The sequence below is a fragment of the Limulus polyphemus genome, unplaced genomic scaffold (genome assembly GCF_000517525.1).
Source record: "Limulus polyphemus unplaced genomic scaffold, Limulus_polyphemus-2.1.2 Scaffold511, whole genome shotgun sequence".
In the NCBI taxonomy this organism is placed as follows: Eukaryota; Metazoa; Arthropoda; class Merostomata; order Xiphosura; family Limulidae; genus Limulus; species Limulus polyphemus.
The window spans coordinates 71,331-89,713 of record NW_013666121.1 but is presented as its reverse complement, the minus strand read 5'-3'; the positions used below and the strand labels follow the sequence as shown (position 1 = coordinate 89,713).

At 30.1% G+C, this 18,383-nt stretch overlaps 1 protein-coding gene across 3 annotated transcripts in view; it reads right to left on the bottom strand.

The window, feature by feature from the left end:
• Nucleotides 1-752: 752 nt before the first annotated feature.
• Nucleotides 753-18,383, bottom strand: part of LOC106458763 (diacylglycerol kinase theta-like) — an 85,470-nt gene continuing 67,839 nt past the window's right edge. The window contains exons 17-21 of one of the 3 annotated variants that reach the window (XM_022385081.1): nt 12,620-12,814; nt 12,142-12,297; nt 11,551-11,716; nt 8,101-8,199; nt 753-1,616 (exon numbers count right to left, since the gene is read on the bottom strand). In XM_022385081.1, coding sequence (XP_022240789.1) covers nt 1,587-1,616; nt 8,101-8,199; nt 11,551-11,716; nt 12,142-12,297; nt 12,620-12,814 — 646 coding nt within the window. In that variant the 3' untranslated portion in view covers nt 753-1,586. Of the gene's footprint in view, nt 1,617-2,241; nt 4,139-6,739; nt 7,196-8,100; nt 8,200-11,550; nt 11,717-12,141; nt 12,298-12,619; nt 12,815-18,383 lie in introns of those variants that run through there. The other 2 variants (XM_013918312.2, XM_022385080.1) reach the window with 2 other exon arrangements.

The following is an 18,383-nucleotide window of genomic DNA, read 5'->3' as shown; positions in this document are numbered from 1 at the left end:
TAATTAGTTTCACAGTTAAAACATGATGAAAAATATAAATGAGATAACCGAAATTTTACAGATCCAATTTGCATAAGGTTTGTGATTTTCAAAAAACTTAACAGTGTGAATGATCAAATGTGTTATGGGTTTTCTGTTTTATTATAATAGCATTTTGTACATTTAGACTGATCTTGCTATGTGGAAGATTTTGTTTCATGATGATGTAAAATAACTCAACCTGTTATAGACAGTACATTTAATATGATTCTACAGAATGTATAATATTATTTCATAACACTGTAGCTAAATAAAGTATAGGTTTAAACTGTGTGAGCAAGCATTCTTTATAATCGTAAAGAAAAAAAAAAAAAGACAAGTTCCAATCCTGGGCAATAATTTTCTAATACAGGATGGTAAATAATAATGTACCTATTTAAAAGGTACCAGCAATATACAATACAAATTCAAGACATACCAAGAAAATGGAAAAATAAATTCTAAAGTGCATTGCAAATGATGAAATTTGTGTTGAAATATGTTAGTTTTATCAATAGTACAGTTCTAACATTCTATTATGATTAAATTATCATATATATATATATATATATATATATATATTGTAAAGAATGAAGAGTAAACAATCAGATCAAGTTGAATAGGGAAGTAATTGTTTGTACTCTCTTATTTCCAATGTAAAATTACCAAAAAAAGATAAAAGAAACAACAGATATAAGAGTATAAACAAAAGGAAAAACAAGTTGCTAGTGTCCAAAAAAAACTTAGTAAAATATTTATAAAATATATCCCCCTTAAATAAAAAATTGTGTAATTAAAAAATTCAATTCTGTTTCAAGCAATAATATCACCATTTCCATTTAGAAAAGTTTTGTACATTATTTAAACACTTCAGTGATGTATATTTGTTGTTTTTACCAGAGTGATTGTAACTAATCATACTATACTAGAACTATGGTATTACCCAACTGTATATGTTAACATATAAGCATACAAACAGGTTTCATACTGCTAAAACTAATAATACCACATACATTAAAAAAAGCATAAAAAAACTTAGATTCTTCCAAGTTAATATAAAATCTTAATTGTTTTGTACCATAAATGCAGATGATATATTTTACTACTACATTCTCCAAACATATTTCATTGTGTAGCTTTAAAACTAATTTATCCAACAGATTCAAGAAAGACCTAGAAGTTATATTTTTCCATTCAGCTCACAGGTAAAGTTTCATTTGTTACACCTTTGACAAATGACAGCTGATCTACAAGCATAACAAAAACTTCTTGTTTATCTGTATAAAAACAAACTCCAGAACACGAAGGCCACCTTAACACCACAAGTAACATCCATGTTTTAGTTATATAAGCTCTTCTCTTTTGTCAATAATTTCTCCAATAGTTTCAAGTAGAAAGAAGAATTAGTAAGGACTTCTTTTTCTTTAAGTTATATAAAGTAAATAGCCAGACACCCACCCATTTATAAAAGGATCACATACAAACAGCTCTTGCTTTAGGAAGTTTAAAGGTAAAACAAAGCAATCCTTTCTTTTGAGCTAAAATAAACCACTCACCTTATGCAGATTTCAATATAGCAAGATTTCCATTTGGATCGTCTAAAACAAAAAGCCAAAACTTCTTTGCAATCAATCTTGTGAACACTAATAATAATTAGTAAAACACTTCTGGATAGAAAATATTTAAATAGGAAAAGTAAATGGCCAAATCTTCCTTTTAAATAAATATATTGAGCATCAAAATCATTCTTTGCTTTCAAACACAAGAAGAAAGAATATCCAAATTTCCCATAAGAAGGTTTCAAACAAAAGTACTAACTTATCAAACTTCCTTCAATTCTAAACTACCCTGGTGCATCAGTTCAGTGCATCTGTCATATAAATTGTTTTATTGTATTTAAAAGAAAAAAGTAACTGTTTGATGACTTTTTTTGAAACTTGAGATGAAAATTTCTACAGATCAAGTAGTTTCTGTAAAATAAAATAATCTTACTTTTATATATGTGGTATTTATATGAATTCTCAGCTTTGGAAATTTGAAAAGATTTCTTTGTAAAATGTTTTTAAGAAACATTTAAAAAGGCTTACCTTTGTTGTAAATTTCAATTACTGAATCGTATGTCTACCTACTTTTTGTAAAACTCTGAAATTGTTTTTATTTAATAAAATTGTAAATTTTATCTTTATTTGAAAAATACTACATGCAGTTTCACTCTTTTTATGATTACTGACATATAATAAAAATACCTTCTTTTTATAAGGTTTCATTTAGTATACTGAATAAGTTTTAAATATGTTTTACATTTATGTATGCATGTATATCTATTTCTTTTCAGCAACTTTCTTCAGCCATTCAAACAGTTACTTAGGCCAATAAGGCCTAAGGTAAACACAACCTAGCAAAGAATGGCCTTGTCAGCAAAACAAAACTAGATACTAAGCCTAACAATTTTTAACTTGATCTTTTCCCACAAAAAATATTAATTTTCTTATCACACTGCAACATCCATTTTCAAAATGCATAAAATGATAAAGAAAGCTTTTCACAATCTTTATGAAAAGAATCAGGACTGTAATTGTGACAGAAGTTGTTATCAAGAAGGCATCAAACAGAAGTATCGACTTACCAGAACTCCTTTGAAATAGCTTAGAAACAATAGTGGTGATTAGCCAAAAACTACTTTTATATAGGTTTCAATCACAAATGAAACTAACTATTTCATTAAATATTTTTGTAAACACTAGTGACTAGATCCTTTTTTTTTTAAATAAGCTTTAAGCAATATCAGCTACTATATATAGACAAGTCTCCCTTTAGATAAGTTTTAACTAAATTTAATGACTTGACTTACTACGTTTGTCTTTGAAAAAAAATAGTATCAAACAAAAGTAGTCACAGATTAGGACTTTTCAATAACTTTGAAACACTAGTAATGACATACAAATCTTCTCAAACAGAGATAATGACCAGACAAATCTTTCTTTAAAATATTGCAGACAAAATTAACACAAGCCAACTCTGCCTATAAAAAGGTTTCAAACAAAATAGACTAGCCCAGAATTTCTCATATATTTAGTTTTGAAAATAAAGTCACAGTTAGCTGAATATAGAGAATGTGAGATAATTTGATATAATTCCTGAACATGATTTCAATCTTAGTTTCAAATTATATATATAAATAATCAATTCTACATTTCATTAAATGAAACATTTATAATGCATCAACACTCAAATAAATTCTCCTTTAAAATATACCATATATTTTTGTATTCACACTTTCATTAATTCTAATAGCTTTTAAACATAAGTTCAAATTAGGTGAATGTATAGGATGAGATCATTTGAATTCCTGATCATACTTCCAAATTTAGTTTCAATTACATATACAATTTATTCTTGTTGTGCTAAGTAAAACAGTTGTAACACATTATGATATTAATACTTAAACAAATGTTTCTTTAAAATATAGTGTGTATTCTTATATTCATATTTCAATTTAACTCAAACTTTTCCATCATAACTTATTAAAGTTATGTAAATACAAGCCAAGAAGTGGTTTTTTTGCATTCATAAATAGCAGATAAAATATACATTGCATACACAAAATATTCATATCTAAAGAAAACAAAAATCCACTTTTTTTACCTACATCACAGTTAATATGTTTCTAGCTTTCAAGAGTGACAGTTAGAACAGAAAGTGACCAATGTACTCTTTAACAAAATTATAGCAATAAAAAACAAACAATCAGGTATTAGAGGAAACATGCTTTAAACAATGGAATTCAAGATATAGATAAGGCTGTAAAAGCTTATGAGAATGGAATGAGAAATATACTGTAGTAAGTAGTATTTAGGGCTTTTACGGCTTAAAGCAACAACAGAGAACATAAAGACAAGTGCAAGGGTTAAGTGTATGGAGCTAGAAAAACCTACAATTTGGCATACATGACATTATAGCACACACAAAGATAAAAATTAATAATTTGCAGTTAGAAAGGGCCTTCAGTTTGGCTCACTATGATGGAGGCAGATGCTCCTGGTTCTGCTTCGTACATAAGCATGCTTGGCTCCGTGTTCCACCTCTTGATTTTACTTTTTGCCTTCTTGAGCATGGTGGCCTATGGGAATGGAGAGCAAGAAAACATAGATAGGAAAAACAGCGGCATACAGAGAAAGATAAAGCTGGAGAGGAGGGGCTATTCAGCAAATGAATAAAACCAAAAACCAAGCTGCATCAGTACAGGAAAATGCAAACTGAGACTGTAAAACATTTATAAACACTATAAATAACATGTAATACAAAAGAGAAATTTAGAATTTTTCTTTTATTCAGAATAATAATAATAGTCTAATGCAAATCATAAAAGAGAATTAAATGTAACAAACATTTAGGTATTACTGACCACCTGAGCTTGTAAAATCCATTTGATCACCAACCTCATTGGCCTGTTATTTTATATTCAAAAAAATTTGTTGTTTGATAAGAAGGTAGTAGTTCTTGTACCAAGACATGGAAAATTGGTCTAAATAGAGAAAACCTCTAACTCTACTAAACATGTAAGTAAAAACTTCAAAGGTAGATTGGAAACAGAGAGTATCAGATGACTATGCACAGATATACTTAGATGTTCTGCCTACTTTGGTAATTCAGTTTCAAATTCAAACTAAAACCTGGATACGTAAGTAAAGTTCGTTCAATAATAATTAGTAATTTTTTACCTTTATGCATTTCCAGTTTTGAAATGTTACTGAAAAATTCACTTACTGTTCTGCAACTAATTTTCAATTTACACCTTCTTGGCTTAATACACAGGTCAGTAATTCTCTCATGTATTGGTTTTCACCTAGTACATGCATATCATGTAATTCATTCATCTTTACTTAATTATTAAGAAATGTTGCCACTATGGAATGATCAACAACATTGGCACAGTCAGCTAAGAAAAACTTGAATGCTTAAAAAACAACCAAAAAAAAAGTTAGGCGGTGCTTATCTTTATTCACAAGTACTTAAGATCAGAGAAAACTTTATATTTTTCTTGTAATATTTTTGTATTAAGAGAGTAAGGCAAACAGAGCAAAATGTATGGCTAAAATAGTACGACTAAATGAGCAAAATACATTAAAAAGAAGTGAATAAATGATGTGTGTAAATCATCTGGATGAAAATAATACATGATACCAGTTATTCATTTTGTGACATCATGTGGATATAGTGTGAAAAAAAAAGACATTTTTCAAGTTTGATTTGATTTTGATTATCATGTTGGCCAAATTCATGGTTCCAATTTGAAATATTTTGATTCTAAAAACATTTTGAAGTTACCTGAAGATCTCAATGAAGAATATGAAATTATATCAAGTTGAAACTGCAAGTATTTGAACAATGGTAAAAAAATTGACTCAACTAGCAATACCTCAAACATAATATTAGTTGTTTTGTTACCATAATAACTCTAAAGAAATCACATCATAAATATATTAAATTCAATATTATAACAAAAAAAAGCAATAATTTGTTGTTAAAACTGTAAACTGAAACACAACAAAAAAACTGATGTGAAAAAAAAACAAAAATATCTGTTTAATCCAAGTATATGCAAGACTTTTACTTCCAGCTAGCACAATCTTAGGAAGTTTTATTTCTTTTTGTAATATCGGAATAAAAACAATAACAAAACATGATGCTTTCTAACCCACTAATTAACTGATAAAAATGGTAGGTCTAGCTTTTAAAAATTAATTTACCAATACCAACAGATGGTGCTAGTTTCAAACATCTGCACAGATATATAATATTCCTCGATAAATTTTATATAACTGTGTTTCAAAAATAGAACTACAGGCTGTCAAACTTGATTCATTGTAACAAAAGGGACCTATACTCAACATCTTGTAAGCTAAAAGTTATTCATATAATTTTAAACTTTTCTGGCTTAAAAATGAGTAAATTGTGTTTGCAACTAAAATATGAAAAGCACAAAAGAATTTGGTACAAAGAAAAAACTTTTAAATAAATATTATAATATTGTAATTTCTAGAACAAATGATACACAAGCTTTAAAAATGTTTTATATATCTGACAATAGTTGGCAATGATACATAAAATCTACCATTCTATAGGTTTAATGCTAAAATAACAGCTTTGGTGAAACACCCACAAGATAACATGACTGAGTGGTTTTAAATGACTAGAGACTAAATTCAATATCTTCCAGTCATTCTACAATTTTGATAGCAATACGTAAGCTGTGAATAACCAAAAGTGAAGGCTGTTTGACTAGACTGGAAACATGCCTGAAAAATCAATGTAGAACTTCTTTCTTAAAATTGTAAGTGACTATCATATTATAGCACGTGTAACAAAAATTAAAGTTTTTGTTAAATTATTGAAAACAATAATTGTTTACGTAGGAATGTAAACTTTATATATTTTACTTAATATATTAAAAACTGACCTCTTTCATATGGCCAGAAAAAGTTTTTGAAAGAACAACAAAAAAGAGAACAAAAGATACCAGAAAGAGTTAAGCAAAACAGACATTTGAAATTACATACCTACAAAAAAAAAAAGAAAAAAGAAAAAGAAAAAAGAGAAAACTTTCCATTTCTTGTTTGGAAGTTTTAAAACTATATTTTGATTAACAAAAAAAACATGAATAAAATGTAACAAAAAGCTTAATATTTTAAAACAGCTAGAAAAAAGTTACAGACTTTGTTGAATGCACATGCAACACCTTCCCATAAATACCAGTTTTGTAGATTAATGAGATATTTTTAACATTACAACATGTGTATTAAGTTTTAAAACAAGAAATAACAATGAGACTCAAAATTTAATTTCATACTGACTAGAAATTGAAAACCCCAAGATACTAGATCATGACAATGTTTCTTCATGAGGCCAGAAATCAAACCTCTACAGCACACTTGTTGAGTGAGACAGACCTCACACTCTATTTGTCGAAGTCTTCGACACTGAGAGAAACATGACTTGCATGAATGAAGCTTCCTGTGTTCACGTCAATGACTACAGAGCCACAGGAATCACTACACCTAGCTAGGTTTCATTCTAATTAAACAGGTCAATCTTCATAAGACCGTTCTGCACTGGACGAGGCAAGAGCTGATTCTGTATTTCTGTGTTTCATTTTACTTTTCCTGAGCATGGTAGCCTACATAGAGAATTTTGTTTGTTTCAATTTAAATTTTGTCAAAGGAGCAGACTAATGTTGTGGGCTCAAAGTTGGTTACTCTATTTAACCATCACATACTATAAGCATCAATTGAATCAGAAACAAGGCCTTTTGTAGATGAGTATCATCTCTGTAATCTTAAACATTTTCTCATAATTTCAAATGTTCTTATTTTATTCTTTCTCTCTGTTTCGGTATGTTTTATTACCTTTTCTAACATGCAGAACAACACTTTTATGGTCAAATGTAAAAGTCTAAATTGTACACCTCTTATTTCTGTTGTAGGTGTACTCATTATTGTGAAATTGTACAAGTTATAGAATCCTTCCACCCACACTGTATAAAGTAATTAAAATAACTTAAGCATAAGTGAATGGCTTATAAAAATGTTACCTTTTATTAAGTAAGTTCTTTAAATAATATGCATTTCAAATTTTAAAGGAAGCTTCCTTTACATTCATAAAGTTAAAAGAATATCCTTTAATGTAATAAATCACAATGGATTAAAAGTCATACTGTTAAAATGCAATTCTTTTATTACCAACAAAATATTCTAAAACATAAAAATATAGAACAAAAACTAGGTATTTTAGACAAATGATACATAATTAAAACAATAAAAAATCAGCTTTATTTATTACAATGCATTTCTCTCCTCTTTTATGCTAAACTTCTGAAAATTCAGAAAAAAACAAAATTGTGAATCTCAAGAACTCAATTCTAAATACAAGATTTTTCAAGAGTTTTGGTAATTATTTTAACAAATCAGTGAATCAAATTCAAAATGTCATCTGAATATGCATCATAATACAAACTATGCTTCTTAAAGTACCTCAGTTAACTGAAATGTTTGGTAAAAGAAAATGTACCAAAGATTTTATTACCTTGAGAGCAGAACGTAGGACCACAACTTCCCCAGTACTCTGAATCCAAGGTTCTCCATCAACTTGTACAGGCATTTCAGTGTTGAGTCGAATTCGGAGCTAAAAACACAGCTTTTCATTAGCCGCTTTCTACTGGCAATGGTACCAGAACTTTAACAATGGAAAAAATACATACATGACGCAGAAAAAAAATTAACTAAAACAAAATAGAAAAAATTTATATGCAAAAAATACAGTCTTAAACCAGTCTGTCATTCAAGGAAGAATTATTTAAAGAACCAAAACTGAATTTTCATACCCATTGACAAAAGTGGGAAAATGGATAGGATTATCAGGGCACATTGGCAAAAACGACTCCAACTGCTGGAAGTCGAGTAAGGGTTGATCAGCCAAAGCATAAAGATCAGAAGTTCATGGAGGATGAGGCATGCTAACACCAATCCTCAACTGAAAAACAAAATGCTCAGCATGAACCCTGATGTCAGGGGAAGGAGAGAAAACAGGGAACCCTAGTGATGGGTGTCATGTAAAAAGGAAGGAACAGTATCATATGAAAATGGAACACACCTGAGAAAGCATATCTAAAAAGGCAGACTTAGGTATAGTGGATCTCATGAGACATGCATGGGAAGGAATGGCATAGTTAGAAGGAAGAAAAAAAAAATCTGTCAAAATCCTCCTCATCATGAACAGATCTGGACAATGCAGGAGGAACCCAAACATTGTCAGAAGAAAAAAAGTTGAGACCACCAGAACTGAAGCCAGTAATGGCACTCAAAGTAGCGGTAATAATATCAGAAGTTGTAAAACACAAACTTCGGAATGTATCTTAAGCCACGAAGAAGTAAAAAATGAGAAAAATAAACAAAGGTAAGTATCGCAGCAAACTACTACAGAAAAAAATAAATGAATAAATCAAGTAAATAACTACTTCACAAAAAGTAAAATAAATGAACATGTGAAAAAAGCACAATTGAAAAACATCTGTAACTTGGTCATTTTATAATGAGAAGTGATAATTCAGTAGAAGTGAATAAAGGGAGTCACATGCATCAGGAGGATGTGTCACACTCCTGTTGGTGGAGGACTGTCACATGATGATTTACATGTAAGACTCAGTTTAACCACATTGATCATGGGGTGCATGTGAGTTCAAGGCTTGTGGCATGTGAACAAATTTTTGCATATAGAGGGCAACACTGAACTAAAATAGCTATAAATGTGAGATGAGATAATGTACCCTATTGGAAGTTAACTGTTATCATCTGGTAAGCTATTAATAGTCTAACCTACGAGTTGTAACATACGTGCTGGACTCTCCTTATGTTTCTGTTTACTTTATGTCTAAGCCCCATTGGCACAACTAGCTTTCTATGTTAATGTTCTTTCTTTATAGTTTTGGTTAAAGTTACATTTTCTTGAAATGACTTTTCAATTTTTGTTTAAATATAACCCTGGAAAGCATGATTTTCAGTTTGACTGCTGTACTGTAAATTTAGATTATTTAATGGGTCTGTAAGTTATGTTTTGCTTACAACAGAATGAATTAAATTCACAAGTCTGAGAGATTTTGTGAGTTTCAAATCAACATAATTTACTGTTTTTACTTCTTCCTTCCAGCCATAAGATTAAAAATAATTAAGTGAGTCATAATTTTTTATATTTAACACGACTTATTGTTCAAGTGTTTTAACTTTCAAACGACTGACTTATTTTTACACCATTCACTACCCCTTAGGTTCACATATTATATCATTTGAACTACTACGTGTTTTTAGTTGTTACAACACACAGTGTAAAGAATTAACAAAAAAATTGAGTGATATCATTTATTTTCTATGTAACATACTGAAGAAACCCCACCTTAATTAGTTGGATCAAAATAGTATTGATAGCATTATTATTTAAATTTTTTGTGGGAGCCCGTAACCAAAAAAGTCATTTTATATGTAAATATTTTTGAAACATATTTAAAAAACCAATGGATTACACGAGTAATTCTAGGGTTAAGAGACATTATACTGTGTGCTTTCCATGTAAGTAAATGGTAGATATCAACAAAAATCTACAGTAACTAGGGGTGAAGCAATACAGAGATACAGTATGAGTATCGTATTGTGAAGCCATGAAATGATCGTATCAATACCTCGTCTGATATGATACAATTTATGTTTCTTCACAAAATTTGACAAGTTTTCAGTAAACATTATAAATCTTTAATACAGAAAAAATCAGAATTTCTAATAAAGTATTTTTGCTAAGCAATTAATGGAGTCAAAATAGTCACTGCTACAAGTGTAAAACGATTTTATGTTAAGACTAAAAATACTTTTCTCCATCTAAAAATTAAAACATTTCTTCCGTATAATCTCTGAAACCTCCAAAATAACTTTCCAACTTTTTTTTGATAAATCTTCATATTTTATTTGCTATATTCACTATCCTAATTTTATGTGAAGTCAGTCACTTTGACCAGCCTTGTAACCACTATAAAAAACAGAAAACAAATCAAAATTATCCTTTTTTTTCTTTCTAGAATTACTTCAAATTGCAGCAGGACAATGTTAATAATATAGATAATAAATTACAGACAAGACTGTCAAATTTTGTAATAAACCGTTGGTAAAATTCTGTATCTAGATACGTATCATATTGACTACTATTGTATCGTATCAGCCCTACTAATAATCAGTCTTCCATTTGCATATACTCAAGGGTGAAATTCAGATGGTGCTCACCGGTACTGAGTACTGGAACATATTTTTTAAGATGGTGCTAGTACCAAGACTTATTTGAGCTATTTTGTCATTTTTTATGTTTACACACAAATTTTATTTTTATTTTTCAAAGACAGGTCCACTTCATCCTACTAAGTACCTCTACTTGTTTTTTTAAAATTTCACCTCTGCATATACCAGATCTGCTTACTGGATAAGCATTCATGATTAAAACTTTACTCAAATACGCCATTTTCACTGGAATATTCTCTTGAAGCAAATTTTTAGGTTCTTAATGATCAAAGACAAAGTGTGTACAGAGTTCTCGTACCTTAATTTACATGTTTATCCAACAATTGAGCTAACTTGTTAATTATGCAAAACCTGAAGACTTTGATAATGGATATTTATGATTTTTTTTACATAAAAAGAAATCCTGTTTTTAAGAGTGAAACCTATTTTAAAAATAATTTTTTTGCAGTTTTAATTTATTTTTTTCTGCTATATTCGGCCATGTTAGGCTATGATATTGCAAATAGGTAATGTATAAAGCATGCTTTAAAGGTAATTATTTTCAACATCGTTAAAATAAACAAACACATCACAATTTATGATTCATCAAAATATACAGTTTATCCAAACAGAGATCAAATTTCTATTGTTTTAACACAACTTACTATTTCAAACACTTTTGAAACCTAAATAATAATCTATGCAAAAACTGACAACTCACATGTCCTCCCTGGGCAATCCTAATGGCATTACGGAGTCCACTCTGAATCTGTCCCATATGGACTACTCCTGTAACTCCCACTACTTCCAACATTCCATCATAGTGATTAGGCTTAGAAAATTGGTCTTCCCTTTCAGGACCCCAGGGATTGGCTCCTGATCCCCAGCTAAAAGACAATCACATTGAAATATCAAACAAACCAGCTTAATTTAGCTTATTAAACCTGCACAGTTCTTGAACAACAAACTCTGAACTTAAAATTTTGATAGAATCTTAAAATGATCTATACGTACACTTCCAAAACAGTAAATGAGTGTGTGTGACTCCAACCATATTGTACCTTTCCCCACTATCGGCTATTTTACCTAATTTACTGCTGCATTTCAAAAACAATAATTCTTTGAAACTCATATCAAAGTTGTATGTCAAGTTAATAATGATATAAACCATTAACTACTTGATTTTGTTCAATACCTGTATTTGTGAATGTAACAATTTATCAAAACTCCCACCATAAATTCACAACCCTTGGATAATGAGTGCTTTTAGAAAATTTAGAACCATATGAATTTCAGCACAATTCATTCTTACCTCAAAATATTAAGAATGATGATTCCTTCAACAGGAGGAAGATCCACAACTTTACCATCCACTTCAAGACGGACTTCTTTGTTAAAATCTCTCCACAACTTCCGGCCCACCATCTTCCGAAGGCCCATTTTGAAATAAACCCCTTTGTTATGAAGTCTGGAACAATGATGTAAAAAAGAATTAGAAATGTAATAGTTTTTAAATGCACACAACCAAATATAATAAAAGCTCTGATAAAATTCTCACTTCTAAATACAAAAGCAATGAAGATGTTAATAATTTGGTAGATGATCAACAAAATAACTATTTCACTGGGTGTACATTATTTAATTGTGAGTTAGATAAAGTATATATATATATATAAATGTTTAACAACTGTGCAAGTTTTCAAGATCTCAACTTGTTTAAACAAAAACTGGAATATCAAAACAGAATCAAACAATCTACAGTTTATTCTGTAATGAAAGTTTTTTATTACCTGCTGTTAAACTTGTTAGGGTTTTCCTCTCTGGCATTATGAAAGTCAAGACACAAGTCAGCATCAATTCCAATTCCAAAATAATTGTTCATAACAAAGATGGCAGTGTTATCCTCAGATGTGGATCCAGAACTATTTGTCACAATTCCTGGTTTGTCATCAGGTTTTTCATCAGAATGAAACACTACGGTCCATCTAGATAGATATATCATCAACATAATTTGTCATCTACAAAATTTATCATTCACAGAATTGAAGCTCATAAATTAAACTTTTGTTAAACATTTGTGGACACTTATATCCTTTGATTTCTTTTTTCTTTCCACATTGAAAATACTTAAACATTTTACATAAAACTTGCCACAAACTTACATAACAATATCAAGTACAGCTTTGAAGAAATTCACATAATTCTATTTAGTTTTTCTATTATTTTGTAAGTTGTGAAGTTTCTAAAACTTTATTCTGAGATGCTGTTTTGAAAACAAAACATTAAAAATACTTTCTTTCATTTTACAATTTCTGTTTATCAGAAAGATCCACTTCATATATAAACACAATTTCAACTTTATTGACATTCATTAATCTATTGCTTTTGATAATTTATTTTGTCAATTGCTGCAGTCACCACTTCTAACTAGCTACAAATAACAAAAAAAAAAAGAAAAGAAAAACAACATGAAAAACCCTTTTATTGGTGACCTAGCCATGACTTATCAAAATGGCATTACCACTACATTTATTAACCTAGGTAATAATATCTTTACAGCTAATATTCTTGGTTGAGATCTAACAATTATAGTTTATTTTTATCAGATAACAAGATATTTTATTTATGTGCATTGTTTAAAACAATAAACTTAATAATAACATTCAATAAATAATGATTTGAATCATCAGAATGTTTTTCCATTGCCTACTTTACTTGCTAAACCTATCTTAGCTTTAATTCCCAATGTGTTGTAAGAGAATAAAATATCTGTAGCTTTCAAAAAATATAATTTAACATCAAAAAGAACGCTTAGTCTTCCAAACTATCCATTAAATTATTATTCATCTGTATAAGATTTCTGGGTATTCAGTTTCCTACTATATCTTAAATAATTACTCACACCACTATATTTACTCTACATACATGTAAACAGTTTATAATCTTCTCTATACGATCTCATTTAAATGTTACCTATAGCTATTTGACAAGCTGTATGCTATTAGTAATTGTTCAGGCAACATGGGATAACATAATAAAACAGTGGGAATCAGATTCTGTATTGATAAAATCACTAACAGGGAAAGGTTTTAAAGTTTTACCACTTTGCCAATTACATATTTGTTTGTTCAATCTGAAGATCACTCTTAGGCTGACTTTGGGATAAACTGATGCAGTATTTTCTTGATTTTTCTTTTTAGCGTTACCCTTCATTAGTTCTCACGGTATCAAACTAAAAAGAAAAATCAAGAACATTCTGTAATCAACTTATCCCCAAGTCAGCTTAAGAGTGATATTCAAATAATCGATTATGTAATTTTTCCTCTTCAAAGACAAAATACTTCTTTCAAAAAAGTTACTAGTGGTTTATCAATACATGAATCCATGTTGTAGGCATGGCTACACTGGGTGAACAACAAGAACCTAAGCAACCAGAGTTAAGGAGCATGCACAAAACAGCCCTTCCAACAACTCTGGAATTTAAAATCATCAAAAAAAAGAAACTACAGCCAGAAGCCAAACATCAAACACTTAAAACTAATTAACTCAGATGAATGGATGTTATCAAAAAAGGAAGTGCCCCTAATTTGAAATATAAAACCAAAGCTGTACAAACAACTACCAATACCACTTTATCTCAAACTATGATAAACTTATCATGCCTAAAATGAACAAAGAGTGAAAACTTTGAAACTTTCATCAAACGATCATATATCAATAACCATCTTAAACAATACAGAAACAAAATAACATGGATAATTATATTCTCAATGGATGATAGTTTCTTAGAAAATATAAATCTATGCTTTTGTGTGGGCAGCGACATTCTAAAAAGTTGTATATATGCAAGACTCCTCCAAGCAGTACACAAATGAAAGTTAACAACTGTTTCCAAGTGCAAGCAACATATTCCAGCAGTACCTTACAGACTGAAGTTAGAACATATTTTTTCCTGTTGGAACATTTTTTTTCTATGTGAATTACACTAAATACATATTACAAAATATTTAACTTTTAAAAACTGTTGATAAATAGCTAGAACTGTTATTTAAATTATGAAGTTTGACATGTACGTGTGCATTCAACACCTAAATGGTGTCATGCTTCATAAGGTTAAATGTTACTTATATATATTCAGATATATTACCCAGGAAGCCAAACCCCCATTTTTCATGAAAACAGACATGGGCTGCTGTAACAGGTTGTGGCATATAAATGTAATCTTTGGCTATCCAGAAACACTTATCTATGTACACAACTTTGCCAACAAGGCACTGTGTTGGGTATTGGGCTCAAAATGAGTGACCTTTCAACACATGAAAAAATGTTATGAAAAATTTCAATAATGTTTTACCATCACTTGCTCGACTATCTGTGTAACAAGTGAAGCACAGATGAAAAGAAGGTTCAGCTCTGATCTCTACGCATCTCTATTTAGGTGAAGGATTTGAAGATGAAACCAAATCTTTACTTCGTACAGGGGGTTATGTTGTAGAGTTAGAATCAACTCAAGAGGAGGCAGACACCAAGATCATTCTTGATATTGTATATAGTGTACGGGAAGAAGCAGCTCAGCGTGTCATATTACATGCTAATGATACTGATGTAATAGTCCTTTGCATATATTATGCAGCTACACTCCTGAAGAATCTTCTGGAATTACAGGTAAGGACTGAACTTGACAATAATTTGCAAATTCATGAAACTGCAAGTTCTCTAAGATCACTACCTTTCACTCACAGTCTCAGTGGAAGGGATACTACCAGCTACCCATATTTTACCAGCAAGAAGATCAACATTGATGCCCTTGAAGATTTTGCAGAAACTGATAACAAATCTCTCAATGATGAGGTTATCAATCAGGCAAGGGACTTGTTGATTTTTGTGTACACAAAGAATGTGGAAATGGCTGGGTCTAATCTAGCAGACATCGGAGCCAATAAATTGTTCAACAACAAGACTACGTTACTAATGCTGCTGCTGCCATATACTGATGAGACCTTCATGTAACACCTAAAGAGATCTGCTCTGGCTACAATTATTGACAAAACAGCACACATAGCAAAGCCCCCACTCATTGAACATGGATAAACTAAATGAAGTTCAGCTTGTACCAGTGCCTGTTACCACACCACTGTGGCCCTACGATATGTCAAAGTCAGTCTCATGTGGCTGCAAAAAGGGTTGCAGTAGTAACTGCTGCCATGCCAGTACCATGTTGGCTAGGGTGCAAGTGTTATGGATCAGTTGTCAAATGTTCCCATGCACAATACTTGGTAGAGTTTGATGAAAGTAATGATTCTAAATCTGATGTAAATGATAACTGATCTCTGAACTTTATTGTGTTTTATATATTCATGTTTGACATTATGTGCTTATGATTATGTGTGTTTACTTTTGAGATTTATGTGTAAATTTATCCAGATTTTTTTGCTAAGGATAGGTTATAAAACGCTGTAGCTGGGAATACTATATATGGTATTCATCCTCATGTAGTAGGTACTATCCTGTTGGACTGAATTTACTTATATATCTTTGAGTTTATTACGTTTCAACTTAGTATTTCCAGCCTTATCATTTTCAGTGTTAGATTAAATATATTTTGCTGTTAAATAAAGATGTTCTCCCAGTGTCATGTAATAATCAGCCTTATCTGGGATAGTTCCCCTACGTATTGTAACTAAGATTTTGAATTTATATAATATCATTGTGTTAAACGAATTTTCCAATAAAATTTTACTAAACATATTGCATGATGTCAATCTAGTGAAGGTCTTTTGACTAAAACAAAAGATGTAAGAATATAGTTCCTGTTAAATTTTAAGGTTAATAAATACATCTGTAACAATTTTACATTCTCACGTATGTCACTTGTATAGGTCAAAAGTAGGGTGTCCGAGTGGTAAACCCTACCATCACAGACCATGCTGTAAAAAAGCTACAGTAGCTGATATGCTAGGTTGTGCACCTCGAAAGTACTCTTGGGTAGTAGTACAAATTAAATAACATTCACAACCTTTTACAGCAGACCATATCTGCTCAACCCCTGTGGCTCCCTGGATATATAATTACAAGTGGTTTCATACTATTAATAGCCCTAAATCATTGTAGATTCAACTTGACAATTGAAATCTTTAGTTTATAGGGACGGAAAATGGCTTAATAAATTATATAGTAATATCGAATTTAAGTTTTAAAGTACTTCATAACACCTTTGTTAACTTTGCTGTCTATTGGTTTATTGTAATGATTTTGAGCAATATTAAAAATAAAATACTTGAATAAACAAACTGAATAAAGACAAAATATTTTTTCTTAATCCTTTCCAGATGGGTCACGGGTGAAAGCCCATGTCATCACTTTTGTTGAATCACATTCAAAATCTTATTGAACTACTATTTCATGAATTTATGTGAATAAGTTTGGTATCAAACTCTAGATTATAATTCAAATTTTAGTATTATACATTACTCAATTTCTTATTTTAAAAGTAAATATTAAAAAAATAGTTAAACTTCGAATTTTGTGTGTCATGTGGTATGTTGATAGCAGCACTGGTTCAAATTACATGTTCGTGATGTCAAAATACTGTCTATAATTCTGTACGAATTAGGAACTCAAATTACCAATATTGACAAGCTAGAGTATAAAATAAGAACCTCTTATCTTTTGTATTTGCTAAGATATTGCTCATGTAATAAATCAAACACAGTGGCACCCTGCGCATCTCTTTCCATTTTTGGAAATGCTCCCTTATATACACTTTCTCAGCCATTTTCATGTGTTAGGATGCCACCTCTTTCTTTCAAACCAAGATTTCAAGGAGGTAGGGTGTGTCTTTAGTCTGCTCAAAATTTCATATCTTTTTACACTAAAATACAGCTTAGTTACTAAGCTTGATAATATATAGTAGAATTCTATGGTATTAAATTAGTAATTTATGTATTTCTTAGTTAATTAAAATATATATATATATAATAAAGACTAAAAAAAAAATTTTGTTTCATATCCTCCACGTGCAAAATTTTTAAAGGCTTAGTAACCCATGACAAGTAGCAACCGAGTACAAAGGTTGTAACTAGAAGAGATAATTGTTTGCTTTATTTCTTTATTTACTGTTCTATACTTTAAGAAGAATAAGTTCAAGAACTTATTTCAAAATAGCAATAATCTATATACATATATAATGTATAATAACTGAAATGTAACTATTTTACAAAATGCTAGTCTACTAAAACACAGCCAATACAAGTTACTTTGTACTGACCATAGGTCAGTTTTATGTTATTTGATACGGTAACATGAGTGCACGTGTGCCGCATCATTGTAACTTTTGTTTTTGTTACCCAGCAATATATGAAAGGTCAATATAATAAAAATAATGTTATGAGATTTAAGCTATTTAGTTTAAACATTTATGTTTTCATGTTATAATCTGTTGTCATTCTCAAATGAAAGAGGTGTAATTTATATTTATTTCCTAATTTTTTGAGTGGTTGCAAGATCGGTCAAATGTACTGAATCCCTACAGAAATTAATTACTGAAAAATAACA